We start from the raw sequence: 26,709 nt of genomic DNA, 5'->3' as shown, positions 1-26,709 counted from the left end.
ATCTAATCTAATCTAATCTAATCTAATTCCCAACGCCCCTCCTCCCTACCTTTTATCTTAGCCTGCTTGGCACACCTTCCTCATTCCTGAAGAAGGGCTTATGCCCGAAATGTCGATTCTCCTGCTCTTTGGATGCTGCCTGACCTGCTGCGCTTTTCCAGCAACACATTTTTCAGCTCTGATCTCCAGCAATTGCAGTCCTCGCTTTCTCCACTGTCACCTTATCTGGTGAAAACCTGGTTAATAAGACTTATTCCTCATGTACTTGGTCTCTTCTGTCCGATCTCAAAGGACATCAGATAATGTGGTGAGTTCAGGGAGTGAAGTGGTAGTCATTCCTGTGGAGTCTGCACAGCCTCCAGACTACTTTCATGGTTGCAGGATCTGCAAAATTTGCAGTGCTTCAACCTTTGCTTCTGTTGCTCTCCCTCACTGCTGAACACATGACCAAAGCAATTCTTTTAGGACATGAGAGGGGCCAGACCAAACCCCCTTAAATCATATCACAGACATAGCCTAGACTGTAACTCGAGCGTAAGGTGCTGCCTTCCAAGTGTGATTTGATTGGCTAAAATACTAGACTTCAAGCAAAATGCACTTTACTCTTACATCAGTTAAAACAGCAACAAAAAAAATTGATCTAACTCTATTGGAAAACGTAACAATAGTGTTATTTAACTACCACTCATCAACTGTTCCAATATGGCAGCATCCCATAAACACAACCTTGGCAAATTCATCAAGACCGATATCCCTCGCACACTATTCAAGTCCCGGAGAAAGAACCCCAACAGAATGAATCTCCTACACGAGATAGACTGCAAGCATTTTGCAGCAGCAGAGAGAGAGAGAGAGAGAGAGCTGTGTCTGTTTTCTCCCAAGCCCCCAGCTTCGACAACTGTAAATGAAATCGAAGACCTGGGGTCTGTGTGGATCTGAATCCACATACTCATGCTGCCCTTTTTAAAAAAAAAACCCAAAGCTGTTTACCCCTGCTTTCCTTGGAGCAGGCACCTTGACATCAAGTTTACAACACTTGCTTTCAAGAGAAATAGGGCAGAAGAGTTCAGACTTAAAAGCACATTTTGTCAGAGAAACACTTGGCTTTGCTCAAGGTAAGGATGTTGTACCTTTACATAAAGGGAAGTTCATTTTTGACTGACCATAGATGTGAATGTAGTCAGTGGCATGCCTAAAAATTCTTGAAGCATTGACTGTTGTTGAACCACATTTTGCTCCTGAATTGATTCTGTCAATACGACACACTCAAATTTGCAGTCTGTGTATGGAGATTAATGCAAGATATCGCTATTTTTCTGCAAGTGTGAATTGATAGTGGCCTACATTGGGAATATGTTTAGCACAGTGTTTAGCACTATTCACTTTTTCTCCTGGATATCATTGATCATTGGGCACTAGTTATATTCTCACTGCATGGGCTTGCTTTGGTGACTGCATGGTGAAGAAGGCATTTTGTATGCTTTCCTTTATTGGTCAGAGTATTGAGTACAGGAATTGGGAGGTCATATTGTGGCTGTACAGGACATTGGTTAGGCCACTGTTGAAATATTGCTTTCAATTCTGGTCTCCTTCCTATCAGAAAGATGTTGTGAAACTTGAAAAGGTTCAGAAAAGATTTACAAGGATATTGCCAGGGTTGGAGGATCTGAGCTACAGGGAGAGGCTGAACAGACTGGGGCTGTTTTCCCTGGAGCATCGGAGGCTGAGGGGTGACCTTATAGAGGTTTACAAAATCATGAGGGCCATGGATAGAATAAATAGACAACGTCTTTTCCCTGGGGTCGGGGAGTCCAGAACTAGAGGGCACAGGTTTAGGGTGAGAGGGGAAAGATATAAAAGAGACCTCAGGGGCAACATTTTCATTCAGAGGGTGGTACATGTATGGAATGAGCTGCCAGAGGAAGTGGTGGAGGCTAATACACTTGCAACAATTTAAGAGACATCTGGATGGGTATATGAATAGGAAGGGTTTGGAGGGATATGGGCTGGGTGCTGGCAGGTGGGACTAGATTGGGCTGGGATATCTGGTCAGCATGGATGGGTTGGACCGAAGGGGCTGTTTCCGTGCTGTGCATCTCTGACTCTGTCGATGCAAATTCTAATCTGGTTCCTGCTCTTGGATTTTTTTTTTTGTGGCTTGTTTGGGTAACACCCAAAGTGTGGGCTCATTCCTAACTTTCTCAATAATGTCAATGATAAGTAGGGACTGATCTTCCTTCTGTGTCTGCTATCAAATGGTATTCTTAGTCATTGATGCTGAACTGGGTACACATTCAGGAATCCATGTACAGTTTGCACACAACATCTTTCTATTTGCAATACCGGCAAAACGTTCAGAATGCAGTTCAGGTATGTTGGTACGGAAAGGGACTGCATGTAATTCCAGTCACATGCAGATCTGTTGCTTTGTAAAAATTTTGTTTTACAGGTACGATATGCACTAAAGCATTTGCTCAAACTTGTATGAGATTGATGTGAGAGTAGTCCTGAGACTTTGCAGTGGCTTTTCACCATTAGATGGCCAAGTATCAATTATTCACTTGTTCCCAAAGAATGGGCAATGCTGAAATTGGCTTCTACCCCATGGCATTTACAGATGCTCCTATATTCATATGAGCGTTACCTCTGGGCAACAGTGGTCTCTGTCTCATGACTGGATTTTTTTTTTGTCCAAAAGAGCGCACAACAATACTGGGGGTCAACATTTGAAATGTTCTTTTGCACTTTTGTTGCTCTCAACGTAAGTGGCAGCCTTTTGGTGGTAGAACATTGCAGCACAGTACAGGTCCTTCAGCCCTCAATGTTGCGCCAATTGAAACCAATCTGAAGCCCAAATAACTTACACTATTCCATTATCATCCATATGTTTATCCAGTGACCATTTAAATGCCCCTAAAGTTGGCAAGTCAGCTACTATTGTAGGCAAGGCATTCTACACCCTTAGTACTCTGAATAAAGAACCTATGTCTGACATCTGCCCTATATTAATCAGCCCTCAATTTAAAGCTATGTCGCCTCATGCTAGCCATCACCATCTGAGGAAAAAGGCTCGCACTGTCCACCCTATCTAAAGCTCTGATCATCTTGTATGTCTCTATTAAGTCACCTCTTAACCTCCTTCTCGCTAATGAAAACAACCTCTAATCCCTTCACCTTTCCTGATGAGACCTTTGTTCCATTCCAGGCAACATTCTGGTAGATCTCCTCTGAACCCATTCCAATGCTTCCATATCCTTCCTTCAATGCAGCAACCAGAACTGCACACAATATTCCAAGTGTGGCCGCACCAGAGTTTTGTACAGCTGCAACATGACGACATGGTTCTGAAATTCAATCCCTCTACCAATAAAATCTAACACACTATGCTGTCTTAACAGCCCTATCAACCTGGGTGGCAACTTTCAGGGATCATGTACATGATCACAGATCTCCCTGCTCATCCACACTACCAAGAATCTTACCATTAGCCCAGTTCTCTGCATTCCTGTTGCTCCTTCCAAAGTGAATCACCTCACACTTTTCCCCATAAGCTCCATTTGTCACCCCTCAGTCCAGCTCTGCAGCTCACCTATGTCCCTCTTTAACCTGCAAAATGCTTCTGCACGATCCACAACTCCATCAACCTTAGTGTCATCTGCAAATTTACTAACCCGTCCTTCTATGCCCTCATCCAGGTAATTAATAATAAAAATGACAAACAGCAGTGGCCTTAAAACCGATCCTTGGTGTACACCACTAGTAACTGAACTCCAGGATGAACGTTTCCCATCAACCACCACCCTCTCGTCTTTCAGCGAGCCAAATTCTGATGCAAACCACTGAATCACCCTCAATCCCATGCCTCTATTTTGTGCAATAGCCTACAGTGGGGAACCTTACCAAACACTTTACTGAAATCCATATACACCACAGCAACCACTTTACCCTCCTCCACCTGTTTGGCCAACGTCTCAAAGAACTTAAGGTTTGTGAGGCACTCTTAACTAAAGTGTTGACTATCCCTAATCAAATTATTCTTTGTGGATTATTATAAATTCTATCTCTCTTGCCCTTTCCAATGCTTTATGCACAACTAAAGTAAGGCTCACTAGTTTATAATTACCAAGGTTGTCTCAGCTCCCCTCCTTGAACAAGGGAACAGTCTTCTAGCACTAGTCGTGTAGACAATGACGACATAAAGATCAAAGCCAGACGCTGCGTAATATCCTCCCTGGCTTTCCAAGAATCCTCGGATAAATCCCATCTGGCCCAGGAGACTTAGCAATCATGGTAAGTGTGAAAATAACTAACAACACCATCTCCTTGTGAACATTAATTCTGTCTAGTTTAATAGCCTACATCTGAGTATTCTCCTCATCAGCAGTGTCTCTTTTTCCTGTGTGAATACTGATGGAAAATACTCATTTAGCTGATGTTTAACATTGCCGCTCTTGAATAAACTCTATAACCAAGTGGTTGCACTATCCACTCGATTGTCCCTATTTGTCTTTTAGCAAGATGGTTCTGTCCATTGTGGATAAGTATTACCACAGTGGAAACTGAGTTTCAACCCTGTTTGAGGTGTTTTATTACTGTTTGGTATGTGCACCACGTGTGGTGATGACCCAGGCTTACAGGAATTTAATTTTAGTCTGATAACGACTTCTAACAGCCTCCACTTCCGTAAGCTCTGGATTTTGAAACCGATAATCATGCTGACTCCACCAACTCTGACACCTTTTTTCTGTTGTCCTCAAGTGCTTGTTGGCATGGCTGGCTGACTGAAATATCAACCTTGGGTTGATTTGTATTATGATTTCCCTCACAACATGCTTGGTGTCGTCCAAGTCAATTTGATTGTCGGTTGCCTCAAGTGTGTGCGATGATGGTAAGTTATCTTTGTACAGTACATGAGAAGATGGTTGTTTTCTAGGTGGCTTTTTCTTCACAGAATAGACTGTCATGTATTTTTCTTTTTGCTGCATAGTGGTCATTTTGCCCAAGGGTAATTGGACCAAGTTAAAATACCTTCCGATTCTTCCTCACCATCGTAGAGAAGTGAAGCTTTTCTGTTGCCATCTGGTATTGTAAACCTGTCGTTACGCTGTTGAAATCTTGTAGCTGCTTTTGCCATTTTGGGAGTACAGATGAAGGCTCCAGATGCAGATTCAAAAGTGGTATAGACAATGCCATTACGATGAGCAACATCATGTTAGTAAATGCAGAAAGAACAGTGATGCTGCAAGTCGTAAACAAAAACCAAGTTGCTGGAAAAGCCCAGCAAGTCTAGCAGCATCTGTGCAGAGAAGTCCACATTAACATTTTGGGGCTGGTGACCTTTCCCCAGATTGTTAGTGCTTGAGCAAGGATCCAGAATTGTATTCCTTTATTTAAAAAATGTTGATAATTTTCATTTTGACTTTTTATCAGAATCAGTGTACACTGTGCAGGCTCTTCTGTTGGTAATTTTAAGTTAGTGACTTAGTCTGCATCTAATGGTAGGCTACAGCTTCCATGTGTCCCTTAAATGTTCAATATAAAATTCTGTCAGCAAAAATTGGAGAAATATCTTTCAGATGTTTCATATGAGTGCCACTGTGTCTTTTCAGCCTTTTTGCTGCCGTTATGAATTTCTTCAGAAGGAACAGTACAATTCAGCAAGAAGCATTTGGAATTAAACAGCACTTGATGTTACAATCTGGATTCCTTTTATTCTCCTCCTTGTGTCTGTCTGGTACAGGTGTATGGAAACCTTAAAGAAAGTGTCTCAAGTTCAATGTCAACTCTGATCCAAGTGTGTTAGCCAAACTCTGACCTTCACCCTTTCTGCAGTGAGAACAGTTTCTTTCCAACTCATGTCCCTGAGATTTCCTTATGCTTTTGAACACCTTTATCAAATCTTCTGTCAAACCTCTCCTCTGTTAGCATCCCCATTTGTCTGTGTAACAGAGCTCTCTTATCATTGGACCCATTCTCTTTATTTTTTTCTCTCTGCAAACTCTTAAAACCTCACATCCTTCCCCATGTGCATCGGTTAGAATTGTATTTTAACGGAGGCCAAACCATTGTTTTGAAAAGATTCATTGTAACATTTTTTGCTTTAGCACCCTCCCTCCTTTTGTATTCTAATCAACACATTCAAAGGTATTATGACTCATCTGGGACAGGTGGGACTTAAACTTGGGCTTCCTGGCACAGAGCGACAAGACACAGGACTCCACCTTCCTCTTTTAATGAAGCAGTAGGATTTCATGTGCCTTATTAACTACATTCTCAGCCTCACCCTTCCCATCTTCAGTGGTATGGGCACATTATACCCTGATGCTGCATCATATTCAAAATTCTTTCTCCAGTTATGTTGCATCTCCTCATTGCTCCAAACAAATACATTGCTTCACATGTCTCTGCCTGACATTTGGTTTACCATATACCTGCTCATTCCACCAGCCTGCCTATGTCCTCTTGATTGCCACCACTATCCTCCTCACAGATTATAATAGTTTCAAACCATCTATAAATTTTGAAATTTTTGCCCTGAACATCCAGATTTACATAAAAAGAAAGGGGCAGTCTGAGTACTGAGCCCTGGGGACTCTTGCTATATACTGTAACTAATAAAACTACCCTTTACTACGACTGCTTTTGCATACTTTGTATCCAAGCTGCCATTGTCTCCCCTAATTCCATGGGCTGCAACCTTTTTGGCAAGTCTATTATAAAGCCTAGTGGAGCCCATAGCTCATAACTTGTTTTTTTTAAATTCTTTTGGTGGATGTGCCAGCATTTATTGCCCATCCCTAGCTGGCTCTTTGAACTGCCACAGTCCATTTGGTGTAGGTACCCTGCCCACAATGCTGTACAGGAGTGAGCTAATCTGAAGGAATGGTGTTATAATTCCAACTCTTGTCGCTGAGTCGCTTGGAGAGGAACTTGCTACTAATTTTATTAAATTTTGAGGCTGTTAAATTAAACAGCCTTGAAGGCCTTAGCAGATCATATTAGGATACCTATAAATCATGTAATAGGGGATTCACCTGTGTCATTGCTTGTGGTGGGTCAGAGAATGTTTCAAATAAAATGCTTTAAGCAAGTGTGTGAAATACGTAAAGTTTTCCACATATTAATAGATGTGCTAGGTCGTCTTGATCTAGTTTTTGCTAATTGCGTTGGTTTAGATTTTCTCTGCATCTGTGCAGCTTTACACTGGGTTTACACTTCAGGGACGGGTATGTTGAAGGCCGTTCTCGTATCAGTAACAATAAAGTAACGATGAGGCTGTGCAGGAAGAGAGCACATTGGTTCCTGCTGTAATTGCCATCAGGAAATTAATGTGAAAGGATTTTTGACTCCTTCAGTAGTCTTCCTGCTACCTTCTTTCTCCTACTGTAGAGCGCTGAACCAACTTTCACAGCTAGCACGTGGAATTGATGGACGAACAAGGTGGAACATTTAATAACCAATCAGCAACTCTTAGCTTTAATGTGAGCTCCAGTACTTCTGAATCCAAAATGGTTCCAGCTTCAGTGCAAGACTGAGCAGTGCAAGTACTGTCTTTCGGAGGAGATGTTAAACAAAGACCCCTGCTGTTGTCTTAGGTGAATGTAAAAGTTTGCATGTCATCGAGAAGAGCGGAGGTGGTGTCCTGGCCAATATTTACCCTTCAACCAACGTCACTACAACTCCAATTATTCTGGTCATTATCTCAATGCTGTTTGTTGGGCCATGCTGTGCGCAAATTAGCTGTTTCCCGAAAATGCAACAGTGAAGATGTGTCAAAGTGCTTTCACTGAATACAAAACGCCTTGTGGGAGTCCCGGGGAATGGAAGGCACAATAGAAATTCAAGTTATTCTTTCTCTTTTTTTTACCCTCTCTATCTGCTAATCAGTTCAGATGCTGAAAGCTACTACTTTCCCAAAGGTCACAGACTACTGCTGGTTTTCAGTGAAATGTGTTGAGTCTCTAGACAGCAAACTTAAAATTACGTCAATGTTTCTCAGAACTGCTCAGTTTTTTAAAAAAAAGTTTCCTTTTATTTCTAAAACAATTTTTCTATCCTTGGTTTTATGTGCACATAATGCAAAAAAAAAGTGGAAATGACTAGCTTGCTTTCTTTTTACAGCTTTTCAGATTTTCATTTTTGATGCGCCGACGTCTTGTGCTAGATGTTAATGTCAATCCTTTCACGGTAATCTTGCCTGAAATGTTGGTGTCTTCTGCCATTTATATTAACTGCGACTGAGTGGGGAGCACTTGAACCTCTGGGTCAGAAAGTTACAGAGCAGCTACAATTCCTATTTCAGGCGTTGGTGAAAAAGTAAGGCTGGTATTCCAGTCAAAGTCTGAGGGAGCAGCACAGTGTCAGAGATTCTGCCTTCTGAATGAGGCGTTGAAACAATCCCCTGTATCCTATCTGTGTGGATATAAAAGAAGCCATGGCACCGATTTGTGAACAGAGCTGACTAATTCTCCCTGGTGTCCCTGACAATATTTATCCATCATGTCACAAAAACAAATCATCTGGACAGCACTACATTTCTGCTTCTGGGAGTTTTGAGAGAAAATTGGCTGCAATGCTTCCTACATTACAACAGATTCTGGTTCAGAAGTGCTTAGTTAACTATAAAGTACAAGTGACTTTGGCCTGTTGGTAGAGTGGGTGGATAGGTGGCAGATTAGATTCCATGCAGAGAAATCCAAGGTGATTAGTTGAGAACAACAGAAAATAAGGGTTACAAATTCTAAAGGGGATGCAGGAATAGAAGTGTGTATGTTCATGGAAGGTGAGAGGACCCAGTGGAAAGAGCAGTTAGTGCATAGTCGTCTTAATGTTATTAATAAGAACAGGAGTACAAGAGCAAGGAGGTGATGGTGAATTTATGTTAGACACTTGATAGACTTCAGCCCGGTGTTGTGTACAATTTGTTCGACATTATAAGAAAGATGGGAATGCATTGGATCGAAAGCCAAAGCAGTTTACAAGAATGGTTCTGGGAATTAGAGACTTCCACGATGGGAATAGATTGAAGAAGTTAGAAAAGGTGAAAAGAGATTTGATGGAGATTGTCAAAATCATGAGCAAGCCTGACAGTAGATGGTGAAATAATGTTCTTGCTCTTGAAGGAAGCAAAGGCTTAATTTAAAGTGATGAACAAATGAAGCAAGGGCGATATGAGAAAAGACTTTTCACAGTGGGCGTTTGAGGTATCAAATGCACAACCTGGAAATGTGGGGGAGACCGGGTCCAAAGATTATTTGGATAGAAATAGTGAGCAGAGGTATGGGGAAAATGCAGAATACTGGCACTTAGTAAAAAAACTTATTACAGGCATGTGGACCAAATGGTTCCTTTTGCACCTTTTAACAATTCAAATGATACTTTTGAAGTGCTTTCAGGTATCTGGCAGTTGTGATAGTAGCTGTGTAAGTGCAAGCCTTTTGACTTGGAGGCCAAGCCCGGTCAGTGTCGGTGTAGCTTATTAGCATCCTGTTGACTAAGTTTCTCTCTCTGCTTTCTTTTTTTAAACAGCTGAGTCATTTTTAATAGTGTGAGAAATGGTTTCTGAAGTTAATTGTTGGGTTGGGAGTATCTTGTCTCTATGAATAATGAGCACGGTGTTTGAACACTTGATCGGACAAAATCAGTTCATGTTTTTTGTTGAAACCGCGTTTCCAAATTTTCCTACCTAAATTTGATTTTGAACAATTCTAGAAAATGTGGTGCGCTGCAATCTTTTTTTTTTAAACAAAACTTGGAACTAAAATTAAATTTAAACTGGACTGAAAGCAAACTTGCATTTGGAAAGCTCCTTTCATGATGCCAGGGCATCCCTGAAGCACCTTTTTTGAAAGGCTGACTGTTTGTTTGAATACCTGAAATGCAGCAGTCAATTTGTGCACAGCGAGCTCCTTTTTAAAATGTCAGTGCACTGATAAACAGCTAATCTGTGTATCCTTTTTGTTCCCACTTACCCTGGTCTGTCAGGTTTGCTCTGGATATCAACAACCCAAGACAGTTCTAACAACTGGATATACTCAAAGCACACTACAAAGATAAATTGCAAAAATAATACGCATCCCTTACTTACAATCCAAGTAAACTCTTTCACATGAAATTGTCTGCAAATCAGACCAGAACTGATCAACCTGCTCCATCCCTACTTCTTGTCATTGATTAATTAACCTCTCCAAGATAGCTATAGTGAAGCAAGCTGTTTTATATTCTTTCCATATATAGAAGCTGTATAGTACATTCAAAGTCTTGGCACAATCCAGTCTCCAGCAAACGATCAGCTTGACAAGTGGCAAAAATCACAAATGTATCAAGTTTTCCCACGAGTTTTATCACTAAGTTCATTAAGACTTGCTTCTGACTCCTTGGAAAGTTGCTTACCTCTTGCCTTTAATGAACGTTGACATTAAACTTGAGCTTGTGCTCACTGTTCACCACTTGGGTGTCATCCATATGGTGTTATACAGCACGATTCCGTGACAATCTCGAACTCAACTGATAAATAATCCACATTATCACATTTGATTCGCTGCCTGTTTTAAACAAACCTTCAGCCTTTTCAGGGATGGTGTGACAGTTACTGCTGAGTTACAAGCCTTGATGTGAACAAATGCACCCTCTTTGCTTCAACCTGACAGACACTTTTTAAAAACCTGTGACCTTACTATTGATTGCATCATCAAGTTTCGTGGTTTTTCCTTTGCATTTCATTCTAGTTTAATCTCCTAGCCCACCCAACATGCTGTCGGTCAATATCTACACCTCTTTTATTAACGAATAAATATTGGCTGAGGAAGCAGGTAAAAGATCGTTGAGGGAATAGTGTGGTTTGGGCGAGATGGACTGAAGAGTCTAGTCCGATGCTGCTTGTTTCATTACCTAGTGTGTCAGGCATAATCATTGTCCACTCAGTAGAAATGCAGTGTGCTCTGGTGCTAAGTTGTACATGAGCAGCGTGTTAACATCTGCAAACTGTATCCACAGCACGCTTCGGACCTGGAAAAGAAACAGAATGAATCTGAAAACCGGAAGCTGCTCGGAACAATTATTCAATACGGCAATGTTATTCAGGCAAGTGTGATGTAGGCGAACAAATATCACAGCCAATGTTTCATTCCTAAAGTTCATTGCTTTCTCAGTGCTACTATTAAAATGCTTGTAATTTTTAACGCACTTTTATATACATTATCAAAAGAGAAAATGCTGGAAAATCTCAGCAGGTCTGGCAGCATCTGTAAGGAGAGAAAAGAGCCGACGTTTCGAGTCTAACTGACCCTTGACCTGCTGAGATTTTCCAGCATTTTCTCTTTTCTTTTCAGATTCCAGCATCCACAGTAATTTGCTTTTATATACATTACTGCTCTGTTGACAGTAGTACATTAAAGTGAGCAATGTTTTTGAGGCTATGGAAAAAAAACCCACCTGGAATAAACAGAAGGCCCCTCTAGAATCAAAAAGGGGAGATTAGAGTATACCTGAAACATCACTTCATCAGACTGTCAAAGTATCTCATACAGATTGTTGGCACACAGCCTAGAACTGGTGTGCCTTTTTAATGACGACTGTTTGATCAATGTTAAGATTGCCTTCACATGACCATTGTTGATGCTGGGGAGGTAATTTTCCTCTGCAATGGTGTGTACTTGCTAAACGAGACTGATCCCAATTCTGCGGAGAAGCAAGATTCCCACTGGCAGTGAAGTGGGACTCCTGACCCTGGATTTACGCCACAATAAAGCCATCAGGTGTGACTTCACAGCACCTAATGTTACATTGCATTCTAAATGGTGCTGGAAAATGGAAATTAGCTGACTACATGTTTTCCCCATGCCTGCATGGGTTTCCTCTGGATGCTCTGGTTTCCTCCTGCAATCCAACTATGTGTAGCTTGGGTGGTTTGGCCATGCTGAATTGCCCACTGTGTGCAGGCTAGGGGAATTAGCGATGGTAAATGCAGCTTTACAGGGATAGGGTAGTGGGGGCTGGGTCTGGTTAGGATGCTCTTCAGAGATTTTGTGCAGACTCAATGGGCCAAATGGCACCCCTCTGCTCTGTAGAGATTCTATGACTCTGAGAAGGTGCCTTGGAGCAGGTTCTTGATGTATAGAGTAAGTCATTAAATACACTCTTTAGATATAAGCAGCTGGCATGGTGTGGTAAATGTCTGTGTAAATTATTTGAGCCGGGTAAAAAGCTCTCTTCCCTTCTTGCTCTTATTGTCACACATGGGACTAATGAGACCCGGCCCTGAATGTGTGTAATCCTCAACGCCAGTGTCCTGCAAGACTGCAAAATCAGCACCCCGCCCCCGCCAACAGCAACAACAACAAGGTCTGTACTTCCCCAGGAGGAGGGGGAAATTCGTCATGTCCACAAAGACACTGAACTATTTTTAAAGATGTACTATAGAAAGCATCCTATCTGGATGCATGGTGTAGCAAATGCCCTTCGCAAAACTGCAAGAAACTACAGAGTTGTGAACACAGCAGTTCATCACGCAAACTAATCTTCTATCCATTGACTGCATCTATACTTCCCACTGCCTCGAAAGCAACCAACATGATCTAAGACCCCGTCCCACCCTCATCCATCAGGCAGAAGGTATAAAAGTTGAAATACACACAAAAACAGATTCAAGCACAGCTTCTACCCTGTTATCATTCTCTCTGTCTGTATCTTCACTATGGAACACTGCGTTCTGCTACTCTGATGCACTTGGTACAGTATGATCTGCCTGTACAACATGCAAACCAACACCTTTTTTTTGTTGTCACATGTACCAAGACAGTGAGAAAAATCAATCAATTAAAGAGAAGCAGAGGGGGTTCAGAAGATCCATTCAATTCAAGTAGAAAATACTTTAAAAGTAAAGAATGGGCCATTAAAATTGCAAAACATCATGGAAATTGCACACAGCTGAGGTGTGGTAGGTGGCAATTAAGATGCATTCTCCTGACTTTATATGTATAAAGTAGAACAGGCTAACTCAAAACTTATAAAATGTGTAATGTTAAAGCAGATAAAATAGCATCAAGTTTGGCTTCTTTCTTGCTACAATATTTTATAGGTGTTTTCTGCATCAGTCTGTTCAGAGATTTTATTACATAGCTCTGGAGCAGGTAGATCTTGAACAGAGACCTATTTCAGAGGTAGTGATACTACCACTGCGCACACTCAGTACTTCAGATATTTGTAATCAACATGCTCATAGGTTATGCCACATTTCTGGAGCAGATGGAACTTGAACCCAGGCCGCCTGACTTAGTGGTAGTCGTACTGCCACCTCTGTGCCCCAACAGCCCTCTCCCTTGATGCTTGATTTCTTCACACCAATTATCAATAATATCAAGTATCCTGAATGAACTGATCCCTTGAAGACATGGATTCCATCCATACAAGAAGAACTTCTGTTACTGTTGTTTTGGTCAGTGTGCTCCCTACCTTTTCAGATATGCCAGAGAGAAGTGGTTCTGTTTGTTTGTCTTTTATTTTTATGGATTGCCACAGTTGATGAAACAAGACACTAACTGGGCATGCGCCATGTGTAAAGACTGCAATTGTTTGTTGTAGATTTATCTCCAACCATCTATATTGAAGCATGAATAGGCTCTCAAACCTGCTGTGCTATTCTGTCAGATGATGATTAATCTGTACCTGAACTCTAATTTATTCCACCCACCTTTTTGATGCATATTCTAGATATCCTTACCCTTATTTTATAAAGTTTGTCCACTTCAGTCCTATAAGTTCCAATGGTCCCGGTATCAATTGCCTGGACCAGGTCTCTACAGGCCAAGCACTTGTGCTGCTGACTTGACTGGGCGCCACCCCCCACCCTCAGGGCATTTGCAAACAGTGATTTCACAATCGTGTGTGTTTCTAACAGTGCCTTAAGCTAGAGTTTAATACTTCAATGATTTGCTATTGTTCTAATTCAGCTCCAGTGACTGACAGTGAAACATTGAATGTAATTGCTCCAAGGATGTGCAGTTGGTTTGAATGATGAGTTTGAGAAGGTGTCCCCTTTGAAAGTGCAGGATAATTTGGGGCTGCATTCCCTTAAGAAGTTGTGCATTTATATAACTGTATTTGTAATATGTCTGTAGGCATGCGCATGCATGTTATCCCAGTTCAGTAACACGATCTTGTGACTTTTGTAGCTGTTGCATCTGAAAAGCAATAAGTACCTGACTGTAAACAAGAGATTACCAGCCCTATTAGAGAAGAATGCTATGAGGGTTACACTGGATGCTGCTGGCAATGAAGGCTCCTGGTTTTACATCCAGCCATTCTACAAGCTGCGGTCCATAGGCGACAGTGTAAGTAAAGGGAGATTTGTGTTAATTGGGGGTGAAATGGAGAATGGCATTGGGCTAAACTAAGGAATAGAATGATTTAAACAACAAAACTGACATTTATGTGAGTTGCATAGTGTGACTTTAAGATGATAAAACATCCTAAAGCCCTTCACAGAAGCATTACAAACTGAGCTATCACACTGAGCCACATGAGATACTAAATCCAAGGGAAAAAGTAGTAAGAGACTTCTCTGGTGCGAATTCCAAAGTCAGGTTGACGAAACTGAGGTCATAACCACAATACTGGAATGATTAAAATTGGAAGCACTCGAGGCCAGATTGAGAGGAATGCAGTTATCTATGTGAACATGTGCACAAAAGTACAAATTAGAAGCAGGAGACAATTCAGCCCCTCAAGTCTATTCTGCCATTTAATTAGATCAAGGCTTGCCCTGATATTCATGTCTGTCCTTCACAAGAATCTGTATACTTGTCTCAAAATACTCAATGAATCTACTTGCACCAACTATATCAGGAACTGTTCCAGATTCTTGGACTGCTGAGAATAAAATTTGCCCCATCTTTGTTTTCAATGGGCGATCATGATTGGGGGGAAAAAAAAAACCATGACCCCCTAGTTCTAGGTTCTCCAATAAGAAGCCACATCTAAATGTCAAAACCCCTCAAGATCTTGAATGTTTCATTCAAGTCACCTCTTGCACTTCTGAACTGGAGCAGATAAAAACCTAGACTATCCCATCTTTCCTCAAGACAATCCTCACGTTGCAGGTATTATTCAAGAAACTCTGAACTGACTTCAATGCACTTACATCCATCCTTAAATGAGATGACCGGTGTGTGGTATTCCACGTGCAGTGTCTCATAAGGATAACTGAAGCGTAACCTCCCTTTTTTTGTAATTCCACTCCCCGGCAAAAAAAAATTATATTAAATTATGCTGTGCCTACATTTTAACCTTGTATGATAATATGATGTCCAAATCCTTGTCTCCCGTAACTGCAATGTCTCATCATTGAGATAATATACCAATTTAGACTTGCTATTCCCATTGCCACACGTTTGCCTGTTCACTTAACCTATCGTTGTCTTTTTGTAGCTTCCTTCTACTTACCAACTTTCATACCTTTCTTTGTGTCCACACGAAATTTATCGTATCTCTTTCCCTTTTGTCGGAATAATTTTTAAAATGTTACTCCGTTTTCTTTTCAATAAGAGAAGGGGCGGTTAATCCTCGAAACTACAATCAGCTTAATGATGGTCTTGGATATTAGTGTAAAATATTTTTAGGGACAAAACAGACCTCCACTTGAAAAGGCATGGGTTAATTGGGGAGAGCCAGCCTGGATAAAAACAAGTTATGTCTGACTAAAGCAATGGAGTGTTTTAAATAATTAAAGGTCATAGATTTGAAGTAATTAGTAATGGTCTGGAGAGAGATGAGAAATTTTGTTCTCCCAGGAGTTGTCAAGATGTGAAACGCTTTATCTGAAATGGCAGAAGCTAATTCCATAAATGATTTTATAAGGGAGTCAGCTGAAGATGAGAAATTCAAGGCTGCATGCAAAAAGCAGGGCTATAGGATTCAGCAAGACGACACTTTCCACAAGCCAGTTCACCAGTTGTCAAAAGGCCTCCTTTTGTGCTGTTATTGATATGGCACCAAGAAACTGCATTTAAATCTGGCTGTCAACTTCTGTTTGCTTCCCCTCCCTTCTTGGATGACTCAGGAAATTTCTGAGCTTGATACCCTTTCTGATTTCTGTCTGGGTGCCGGTAAATGCGCTGCAATCAACCTTGGTGCTTATAAAAAACAGTTCTTGCTCCTGATTGCCAGTCACACTTCTTGCAAGAGTATGTGCCTTTAGCAGCAAAAAGGGTTGTGCTTAATTTCCGCATCCCCAGAGTCCAATAGCCAAACAATATGCAAATACCTTGTGACAATGACCACTTGACTTTGAAGTGACAGAGCACTGTTCAATCTTGAGAATTGTATTCAAACAAGGAGTTATCATCTACAGACAGGGAGAGAAGAAACTTGGCAGCTGAAATAAAAGCCAGACTTGATACTCAGTAAGATATAAATCAGTTCTCTTCTGATATGATGATCTAGCCATTTGTCTGAAAACCTTGATTTAAGCTTTGTATTTCATAAGTTGTGTGTTCTGGAGTAATGTCATAAGCATGCGTACTCACAGCCTAATTTGGCCATTTTTCTCCCTGTAAGGTTGTGATCGGAGACAAAGTGGTATTGAACCCAGTCAATGCTGGACAGCCACTACACGCCAGCAATTGTGAACTCGTTGACAATCCTGGTTGTAAAGAGGTAAGCAGAGAACTTTGAACTTCTGCCCCAGTTTGTCACAGTAACATTGCCAAATACTTCACTTAAAATATATGACCTTCAAATGGGATAACTGTTGCATTGGCATGTGGTTAAAAACTTTGCCTCACAAGGTAAAACAAGCAACCAGAGGAGAAACAAGTACTTGATATTCTTAATGGTGCTGTTTTGAGCAAAAAATGTATTCTTGTACAACAGAAGAATTCCCTGTTCTTCTTTGTTGTCAAGTATGTTTAATCCCTGCTCAAATCAATGGAGATTCAAAGATAGGATTCCGATGTATCATGCCATCAGTGCTACACTGGAATGTCAGTCAAGGTGATCTGCTCAAGTCTTGAGTGGACCCTGAATCATCAACCTTTTTAAGTTTTGAGTATTTTTGAAGTGAGTTGAGCAGATATTAATGATATACTTCAGGGCACTTGGACCTAAAATGTGTGTAGCTTACAATAGATTCTATCGTGAGCTGATCTCCGCTGCACCTGTGTTCAGAAAATGTGCTGCATCTTTCCAATTAGTGGAAAGGGTAGAGTATCATTATCTGAGGTGAGTGGTGTTCTTCCAACGCTAAGCCAGTTGAAACTAAGCACTAATTCTTGTTGACAAGTTTATTCACAGCTTCAACATCACATATCTCTGTTCCCTAAATATCACCTGGTGTCCCAGCAGTCTAAGTGCTCCAAGTACTTAATGATGTCCTTCCTATCCATATCTTAACAACATTATTAACATGCCATCAACAAGTAGCATGCAGAGATTAACAGTACGCTGTTTTGCTTTCACTTCGGTTCTACTACTACTTAGTTAATTATCGGCAATTGATGCTATGGAACCAAATTTCAATTTGCATTGGAAGAGGTTTATGACTTGTCGTCGTCGTCGTCAGGGCAATGCCTTGAAGAATCAGTCAGCCTTACTACAAGTTTGGCAGCTAAATGCCAGTCAATATTTACTTCTCCAGTTTGCTGGCAAAGTTTTTGTGCTGTTTCTATGCTTTCAATTGTTCTGGCAGGGGTCCGGGAGAATACCCTACATATCCAAGAATCACATGCCTTTAATAGCCCACACTATTAATGAGATTTGCATCATACTGTTGTGAGTTAGAAACAGGAGTAGGCCATTCAGTCCATTAAGCTTGTTGCCATTCAGTTACCCCATTCTTGACCCGACCCTGGCCAAAGTTGCTGGAGGAGCATCGAAGGATACCTTGAGGTTACTGGGGAAACAGTGATCTACCATGCCCACACCTCCCCCTCGCCTCCATCCAAGACCCAAAAGGCTCCTCCTGCCTCCGGCAGAGATTTTCCTGCACATCCAAATACCTCATCTACTATGCTGTTGCTCTCGAATGTGGTCCCTCTACACTGGGGAGGCAGGATGTCAACTCTTGGAACATTCCAGGGAACATCTCTGGAACATGCACACCACTGCCCTGTGGCTGACCACTTCAACTCCCCCTCCAATTCTGCCAAGGGCCTGCAAGTCCTGGGCCGCCTCCACCATCAAAGCCTAGCCACCTTACGCCTGGAGGACTTCTGCCTTGGGACTTCCAACCATGTGGCATCAATGTTGATTTCACCATTTTGCTCATCTCCCCTCTCGTCCCCTTATCCCAGATCCAATCCTCCAACTTGACACCACTCTCTTGAACTGTCCCACCTGTCCATTTTTCCTCCTACCTATCCGCTCCATCCTCCCCTCTGACCGATCACCCTCACCCCCCCCACCTGCATTTGCCTATCGCTTTCCCTGCTACCTCACCACCTCCTTCCTATTTATCTCCCAGCCCCCTACATGCACACATTCTTGATAAACGGCTTATGCCTGAAACGCCAATTCTCATGCTTCTCTGATGTTGCCTGACCTGTGCTTTTCCAGTGCCACACTTTTGACTCTATACCCTGTGTCCCCAGAAGACTTATTACACATTAATTTTGCCAACTTTAGAGTACTTGTTGATGGACAAAGTGATACAGAGCAAGCAAAGACTCGTATGTTGGCCAGTAGAGCGTAGTCTAACAATTGTGTTGTTTTTACTGTGGCATTTTGAAGTTACTCATCAAATGTACTCTCTTTTAATCATGGCTAGACAAAACATGTCATTGTGTTTTTTTTTTCTCATTCTAGGTCAACTCTGTGAATTGCAACACTAGTTGGAAAATTGTTCTTTTCATGAAATGGAGTGATAATAAGGAAGATATTTTGAAAGGGGTGAGAACCAATTTTCAATGTTTTAAATGTACAGTGCTTGAAATTGATCTAAAGCGTTGCTGTCATCCATTTTCAAGTAGAGAATGTCTGGAATGATTATTTTTTTCTCTCTCACCCCCATCCCTCCTTCGCTGAAGGGAACCCTGTACCTGAATAACTAAACAAACAGCTGTTTAGAATGTTGCTCAAATGGCTTTATTTTTAAGTGTGACCACTGATGACATGCATTGGCTGATTTGTTTTTTACACAATGCAATTACAGCCAGGTCTGACTGTTCTTCAGCAGGATAGTAGTATCTTATGGAAAAGGAGAAACTGGATTATTTTCTCCTGCATTTCTAATATCAAATTATATTGCCTACTATAACCAGTTAAACTGAAGGTCATTTTGAAAGCTTTAATGCCCCATGAAGTACTTGTGAGCTATTATCAATACCATAGCATAAGGAAACAGCAGACAATTTGCAAAGAGCAAGGCCCCAATGGCCTAATGAATAATCTGTTCTATTAATGATGTTGGAGGGACAATCACAGGACATCCCTGCGTTTATTGTGATATGAGTGCTATGGGATTGTTATACCTACCGGAGAGCGCTCACAGGGCCTTCGTTTGACACATCATTCCTTGAGATGGCTTTTCACTAAGTACAACATTCCTACATTCCTATTTGACTGAAGCATCTGTCCAAATGCTGTCAATGTTTATGAATTATGACTTGAATCCATGACCTCTGAGTTATTTGACCAGGATGCTACTCACTGAGCCATGGCTGATTCCCTAATTCAGGTTTCCCTGTACTTTGAATATTATGACATGTCATGTACTCAAAGGCATGGCTGTCGGTTTTGTCCCTAAGAACTTTCAACCTTAGTCTTTTCTGTGAAAGTTAATGGAACTACCCAGCAAGGTATAAATGGCAATAATTTTCTGTCTCCTCAAGGGTGATGTTGTGAGATTATTTCATGCTGAGCAGGAGAAGTTTCTGACCTGCGATGAGTATCGCAAGAAACAGTATGTATTCCTCCGGACCACTGGTCGACAATCTGCAACATCAGCAACAAGCTCCAAAGCATTATGGGAGGTTGAGGTAAGCTATTTTGTCTTAGAACTCAAACTCTGCTTTTAAAAAGGCAGGTATTTGGGTCTGTATTGAATTGTAACATCTTGCCTTCCGGTGCTTGTTTGAGTTAGATTTGGCCAACTGTGAATCAGCCAAGTGGGTTTACACTGCAAAATCCAGCTCCCTTATCCTGATTAGTCAAATTGGTGACCTGCAAAAAGCTCCTGAAGGATCCCAATTATCTGGTTTGCATTTGCTAATCTCTCTTTGAACTGCCTGAGTGGTTTTCCATTTGATTTTAAACCAACTATGGGGAGAAAAATGCAATATGGCATCATTTTTATCCTTCGGCTGCTCCAAAGTTGTTTGTGGTCAGTGAGAGAGGCTTGAAGTGATCCATTGTAGGAATGGGGAGCACTTTTTTTTGTATGTCATTTGCAACAGGGCTATGATAAGCTGACAAATATAACCTCTTGTCACATTTAATGCTTAGAGTACTGGATTATATATTGCCACTTCAGCAAAAACAGATGATGTTCAAAGTAAAATTTACCAAAAATTAAACTCACTTGCTCCAAATGATCTTGATCTATTAAGATTAAATTAAATCTATTAAATGATCTATTTCTACTGTGTACCTATCTATTAGAGGGAGTGTTGAATATTTTACTTTTAAAAATTCTGAGCTGATAAAGGAGAATAAACCGAGGCTGTCTGTATCTTCACTGTCAGGTTCCAACTCTGTCCAAATCCATTGCCGAGTTGCAACATTGACGTGATATTGGGTTCTTGAACTTCTGGGATTAGATTAGATTACTTAGTGTGGAAACAGGCCCTTTGACCCAACAAGTCCACACCGACCCGCCAAAGCGCAACCCACTCAGACCCATTCCCCTACATTTACCCCTTCAACTCTCACTACGGGCAATTTAGCATTGCCAATTTACCTAACCTGCACATTTTTGGACTGTGGAAGGAAACCCACACAGACACTGGGAGAATGTGCAAACTCCACGCAGTCAGTCGCCTGAGGTGGGAATTGAACCCGGGTCTCTGGCGCTGTGAGGCAGCAGTGCTAACCACTGTGCCACCCACTTAAATTCTTTCCAAAAAAGTTTAAGTAATTTGTGATAACAAAACTCTGCTTGTAACCTCCAGTCATCCCAAAATATTCAACGAAAGCAAGCACTGCTGAAGTGTAGCGATGGTTATAATGTCAATCTGAAACCTGGAGATTGCAAACCCAGTTGCAAGCAAATGGAATTGGGAACATGGTCTCTGTTTATTTTGTAAGGGCCTAAGTAAATCAATATAAAAGCAACAGAAGAGAATAAAGTTCTGTGTGTCCTCCATTGCAGGTAGTTCAGCATGACCCATGTCGTGGAGGAGCTGGACATTGGAACAGCCTCTTCAGGTTCAAACACTTGGCCACTGGAAACTATTTGGCTGCTGAGGTTGGCGATGTGAGTTTTTTTTTTGCTTAAATTTTTATACTGTGAATTGTCACCTGCATTTCTCCAATACCTAACACTACCTTTTGTGTTTCCAGGCAAACCCGGATTACCAAGAAGATTGTCAAGACTCCCGCTCTTCGGTAGGTGATATTCAGGGCACTGAAGTTGTCAAAGTTTGGGGTTTTCTATTGCAATAGTTCATTTGAGTGATGTTTGTGCAAATATCTAACGTTTTAGACCTTACCTGATCATGTGCACTTTATCTCCCCCACCCCACCTTTACTTAGCCATGCTAAGATATGGAGTATTAATGTTTGAGCCAGTTATGATGTTTTTCATGAATTTCATTGATGAGCAGCAGGCAGAATACTAACTGTTCATTGTATCTCAAAATTACAGCATTGTCTTCATTTATAAATAAGAGAAATCAAGAAAGTGTTAAAGTTAATTTTTCAGATGGTTTTCCTCCAGAGGGAGTATAGAGAAATGTTGCAAAATAAGGGATACGACTGTAAAGGGTGTGAGAGACAGGGACCTGAGGTAGAGGTTCATTTGTTATTGCAATTAGGAGGACTGGATGAGAAACTGGCTTATAAAAGCATATAGTATCCTAGAATTTATTAATAGGGGCTTAGAGTGCCACAATAAAGAGATTATGTTGAACTCATAAGACATTGATTTGGCCTCAGCTAGAATATTGCATCTAGTTCTGGGTGACTCCCTTAAGGAGAATGTGAAAGCATTATCTGCATTCTAATAACTATTTCACGGGAGCCTTTCCAGGGATGAGGAACCTCAATTGTGAAGATAGATTGCCCAAGTTCAGATTGTTTTTCTCCTTGGAGAATAGAAAGCTGATAGCAGATTTGAGAGACAACATCGCGAGGGCTCGGGATAGATTCGAGATCGGGGGAAAACTGTTCCCACTCAGAAAGGGATCAAAAATGTGAATATACAGATTTAGAATTGGTGTAAGCGGAAAAAGTGACATAAGGGAAGTCTCTTTCATCTGTTAAAGATTAGAATGCAGTGAGTGAGGGTGAGATGGAGGCAGATTCTGTCAAAATAGTTTAAAAGAATTGGACTGTTGCCTAAAAAGGAAGAATGTTCAGGGTTTTGGGGAGAGGTGGGAGCATAGCACTAAGTGAAATGTACTTTTGGAGAGCTGGTGCTGACACATTAGGCTGAATGGCCTCATTCTGAATGTAATAATTCTGTGAACTCTTTCTATTAACTGATTGCATTCCATGTAATCCTGGTACAGATTTGGGGCATGAGGTGCAGGGAAAAGGGGAGAGAGTCTGTTTTATAGAATGAGAAATGATGGTTAGGAAATTGCTGCTCACAGGAGTGTTTGACTTCTAAAGAGATGGACAGATGCTCAATGTTTGGGAAGGCTGGGGTCTGAGTAGGGAAATGGAACTGAATGGAATCCTCTGCAGGGAGGCGGCAAAGAACTTAAGTCACGTGACTTCTTTCTGTGCCATAAGTGACACTGTAGCTCAAACATAAGATGTATGTTGAATAACAGATAATTACATTGCCTGAAAAGTCGATGAAGCAGATTCAGTACTGGCAGTCGAAATGGAACTGCATAATTTAATACTGCATTCAGTTCTGGCCTGTCTGCTATAGGAGGAATGTTGTTTAACTTGAAGGGTTCAGAAAAGATTTGCAAAGATGTGGCTGGGGTTGGAGGGTTTGAACTATGGGAAGAGGCTGAATAGCAGGCTGGGGCTATATTTCCTGGAGCATTGGAGGCTGAGGTGTGACCTTAGAGGATTATAAAATCCATGAGGGGGGTGGATAGGGTGAAATAGCCAAGGTTGTTTCCCCCTAGGTTGGGAGGGAACCCAAAATTAGAGGCCATAGGATGAAGGTGAGAGGAGAAATATTTGAAAGGGATCTGAGGGGTAACTTTTTCACGTAGAGGGTGATAGATGAATGGAAATGAACTGTCAGAGGTGGTGGTGGTGTGTACAATTACAATATTTAAAAAGAATTGCATGGGCATCTGAATAGGAAGGGTCCGGAGAGATATGGGCCAAATGCTAGCAAATGGGATTAGGTCAGATTGGGACGTTTGGTCGGTATGGATGCATTAGACTGAAGGGTGTGTTTCTGTGCTGTATGACTATGACTCTCTCAAAACTTGGGAGCGAAATTAGTTGAGCAGAGGTAATTAGAAAGCTCTGTCAAAGACCCAGTGTCCCAAGTGGCTTCATTCTGCATTGTATGATTTAACGATCAGAGAATTATGGCTTGCTCATTTAGTAGAGGATAGGAAGATGAAGTGGAACAATTCAAAGTTCATATCTGTTAACGCTTCCCACCCCCTCACCTATCCTTACCAAAGCCTCCATCTGACCATTTTCCTTATTTTGTGTTGCAAGCAAAGCTTGGTGAGGAGCCGACAAAGACTCTCTCACTGTGTTGTGACAGCACCAGTGTATTGTCAATCAAGTCTAATGACCAGAAGGAGCCTGTTTCTGATACTGTTTGCCAACCATGATTTATTTGTGGTACTTGAGTGGAAATGAGTTCATGGCACTAAGCTTAGAGGTGGGCATTAGTATGTGTTTCGGTGTAGATTTGAAGATTTTCACTTCTGCAGTTTTGGATTTTCATTTTCCAATTTCGGAAAATGTTAAACTGAGGGAAGAATTTCGGTTGACCAAAGTCCGCTCATTAGTGAGCGTCCCTACGTGTACATATGTTTTTGGTAGTGGGGCTCACGTAGTAGCAATCCCGTTCCATTAAGTTTTTTCTTCCTTTCCAAACTCCCTGGCATCTAGACCCAGGGAGAGATGTAAGCATTTCTACCCTGTTTGGCATGAACAAAGCTGTATTTCCCTTCTACTGAAATATAAAATTGCAGCAGCAGGGGGAGTATTTGTACTGCACTGTCCTTCTCCTCCCCTTTCCTCTTGCGTGTTTCCCTACCAAATCTCTCTTTCAATAGCAATGTAATCTGTACTGGCTGGCTGAAATCTGTACTTTACAAGTCCACATGTTTTAGCAGACTTATGACAATTCTGTCTATTAGTTACCTGGGGTGCGTAAAACTACTGGGCAAGATGGTAAACTGGTTTATTAAAAATTGTCAGGGCAGTTGGCACTGAATTGTGATGGCGATACAAAAATCAGAATTCATTATTTTTATGATTTATTAACTAAGTAAGCTGTAATGGGGGGAGAAAGTGGCACAAATATGGATGTTTCAGTTACAGATAAGGGCAGCACATTCATTTTGCAGTGTTTCCTTAATTTATGGAATGTGAATGAAGGGTCTACTGAATTCTACATTTGACAGTCCGTAGAATATATGTTGTCAGCTTGAATTTCTTAAATTCTTTATCATTTAATACGCTATTCACCAGTTGCATGAACTGGATTGCGGCCTTATCTGTTTGTTCCATATATTTGTGGAATGGTCTCGGGGTGTGTCTCTCTCTCTCTCTCTTTTTTCAAATACACCACAATTTTATCATGCATTAACGTTTGTGTGGTTGTGACCTTGGGAGGTGGGATTCTAGGGAGATTTAGAAATATAACAAATTCCTGGGATTTTAAAGGAACAATGCCGTTTGGAATAGTCAACAAAGTACGGGTTGAAGATTCATTGCTACTGCCACCAGACATTTGGATGTTTGCCCAAGGGAAGGGCATTCAAAATCAAGAGGAGTGTTCTTGCAGTTATTTTAGAGACTTAGACTTTTTTCTCATCCAATATGGGCATATGGTGGGTTGAGTGAAATTTGAATGCTGTATATGAATTATATTTAAAATGGGGATTTCTCATTCAATTTTGCCTAGAAACTCAGTGGGTAATCCTGATGTTTGTATCATGCTGTACATGATACAAACATCAGGATTACCCACTATCATGTTGTACGTGATATGAACATGAGGATTAACCACAGAGTTTCTAGGCAAAAGTGAATGAGAAATCCCCATTTTAAACATAATTCATATACAGCATTCAAATTTCACTCAACCCACCATATGCCCATATTGGATGAGAAAAAAGTCTAAGTTGTTGTGGCCCAGGTTTAACATCTGTTTATGAGCTCACAATTCCACTAAGCTTCAAATTTAAAATGTGTTGTGTATTTCCCTCTTCCAGTCTCTATAACCACCTCAAGCCCATAATCCTGCTCCTTTCTGAACACACACTCTCTCCCAATGTCAACCTCCTGTTCATTCTGTCTCCCTTTGCCTGATCATTGAATGTGCCTCGTTGTCAAGCACATGCCCTTGAATACCCTCCTCAGACCTCTCCATATCTTTCCGTTACTTGAACTTTTTATTTGTAGCCTCCTTTAAAAGTCGATTCTGCTTCCAAGCATTTGATGGCATTTATGAGCATCTCCTTTAGCATTGTGCTCGTTTTTATTTCCCCTTTCATCTCCTGTAACACCCGAGGGATGATTGTCCAGATGCTAACTGATTTGTGAATATTGGTCAAGTGTCCCAAGATCTTGTTCAGATTTGTCATTAGATCTGACCTGGCAAGTTTCACTTATGTATAATTAAGCAGGGCATTTGAGTGTGTAACAGTGACCTTGCACTGTTTACCATGTTGAACATTGAGTTTTGTTTTATTTTTGTTGCTGCCGTCTTTGTGAAGCTTAAAACATTATTAAAAATCCTCAGAATATATTCTTCTGCTTAAAACTTTTGTCATAACAAGCATTGATTAACCAGGCTCCATGTTTAACTGATCATTCTCCCTTTCTGCCGACACCAGCACAAAGCCACTATCAAACACCCCTTCTGCTCCCCTCTTCCAGTCCATTCCTAAAGGACCACTCCCTCTATGATATGCCAGCTACCTCTCTGTCACACACCATTCCCCTCCTCCTTCATGTGACGCCTGCCCAAGCAGGCACAACTGATACCACACCTGTCCCTTCAGTCCTGCCCTTTCCTTCCCATTGTCCAGGACTCCAAATGCTGCTCCTTCCAGGTGAAAAGGGGATTTTTCCCCCACTTTTTATATGGTACTTTCTGCTCATGATGCAGGCTCTTTGAAACTGGGGATATTAAAGTCTTAGCAAGGGACTTTCTCTTTTAGTGGAACATCTCCAGTGGTCCACATGAGTAATTTGAGATGTACAACATGGAAGTAACCCTTTCGTCCAACTCACCCATGCCAAACAGATATTCTAAATTCATTTAGTCCCATTTCCAGCACTTGGTCCATACCCTTCAACCTTTCCTATCCTTGTACCCATCCAGATGCCTTTTAAACATTGTAATTGTACTAGCTTCTTCCATACACACACCACCCTCTGTGAAAAAGTTGCCCC

The 26,709-nt window shown here is 41.3% G+C and overlaps 1 protein-coding gene across 1 annotated transcript in view; it reads left to right on the top strand.

Annotated features, from left to right (window-relative positions):
* The window catches only part of LOC148147980 (inositol 1,4,5-trisphosphate-gated calcium channel ITPR1-like), a 211,736-nt gene that overhangs the window by 149,934 nt on the left and 35,093 nt on the right, over positions 1-26,709 (top strand). The window contains exons 5-11 of the mRNA XM_087994501.1: positions 10,996-11,082; positions 14,172-14,330; positions 16,555-16,653; positions 18,799-18,882; positions 19,824-19,970; positions 21,302-21,406; positions 21,493-21,537. Of these exons, the coding sequence (XP_087850627.1) occupies positions 10,996-11,082; positions 14,172-14,330; positions 16,555-16,653; positions 18,799-18,882; positions 19,824-19,970; positions 21,302-21,406; positions 21,493-21,537 (726 nt within the window). The remainder of the gene's footprint in view (positions 1-10,995; positions 11,083-14,171; positions 14,331-16,554; positions 16,654-18,798; positions 18,883-19,823; positions 19,971-21,301; positions 21,407-21,492; positions 21,538-26,709) is intronic.

Source organism: Chiloscyllium plagiosum, unplaced genomic scaffold (assembly GCF_037043375.1).
Source record: "Chiloscyllium plagiosum isolate Xiang-an unplaced genomic scaffold, Cpla_swu_hap1 HiC_scaffold_14, whole genome shotgun sequence".
NCBI lineage: Eukaryota > Metazoa > Chordata > Chondrichthyes > Orectolobiformes > Hemiscylliidae > Chiloscyllium > Chiloscyllium plagiosum.
Note: the sequence above shows the minus strand (reverse complement) of the source record. Positions and strands in the feature narration are given on the sequence as shown.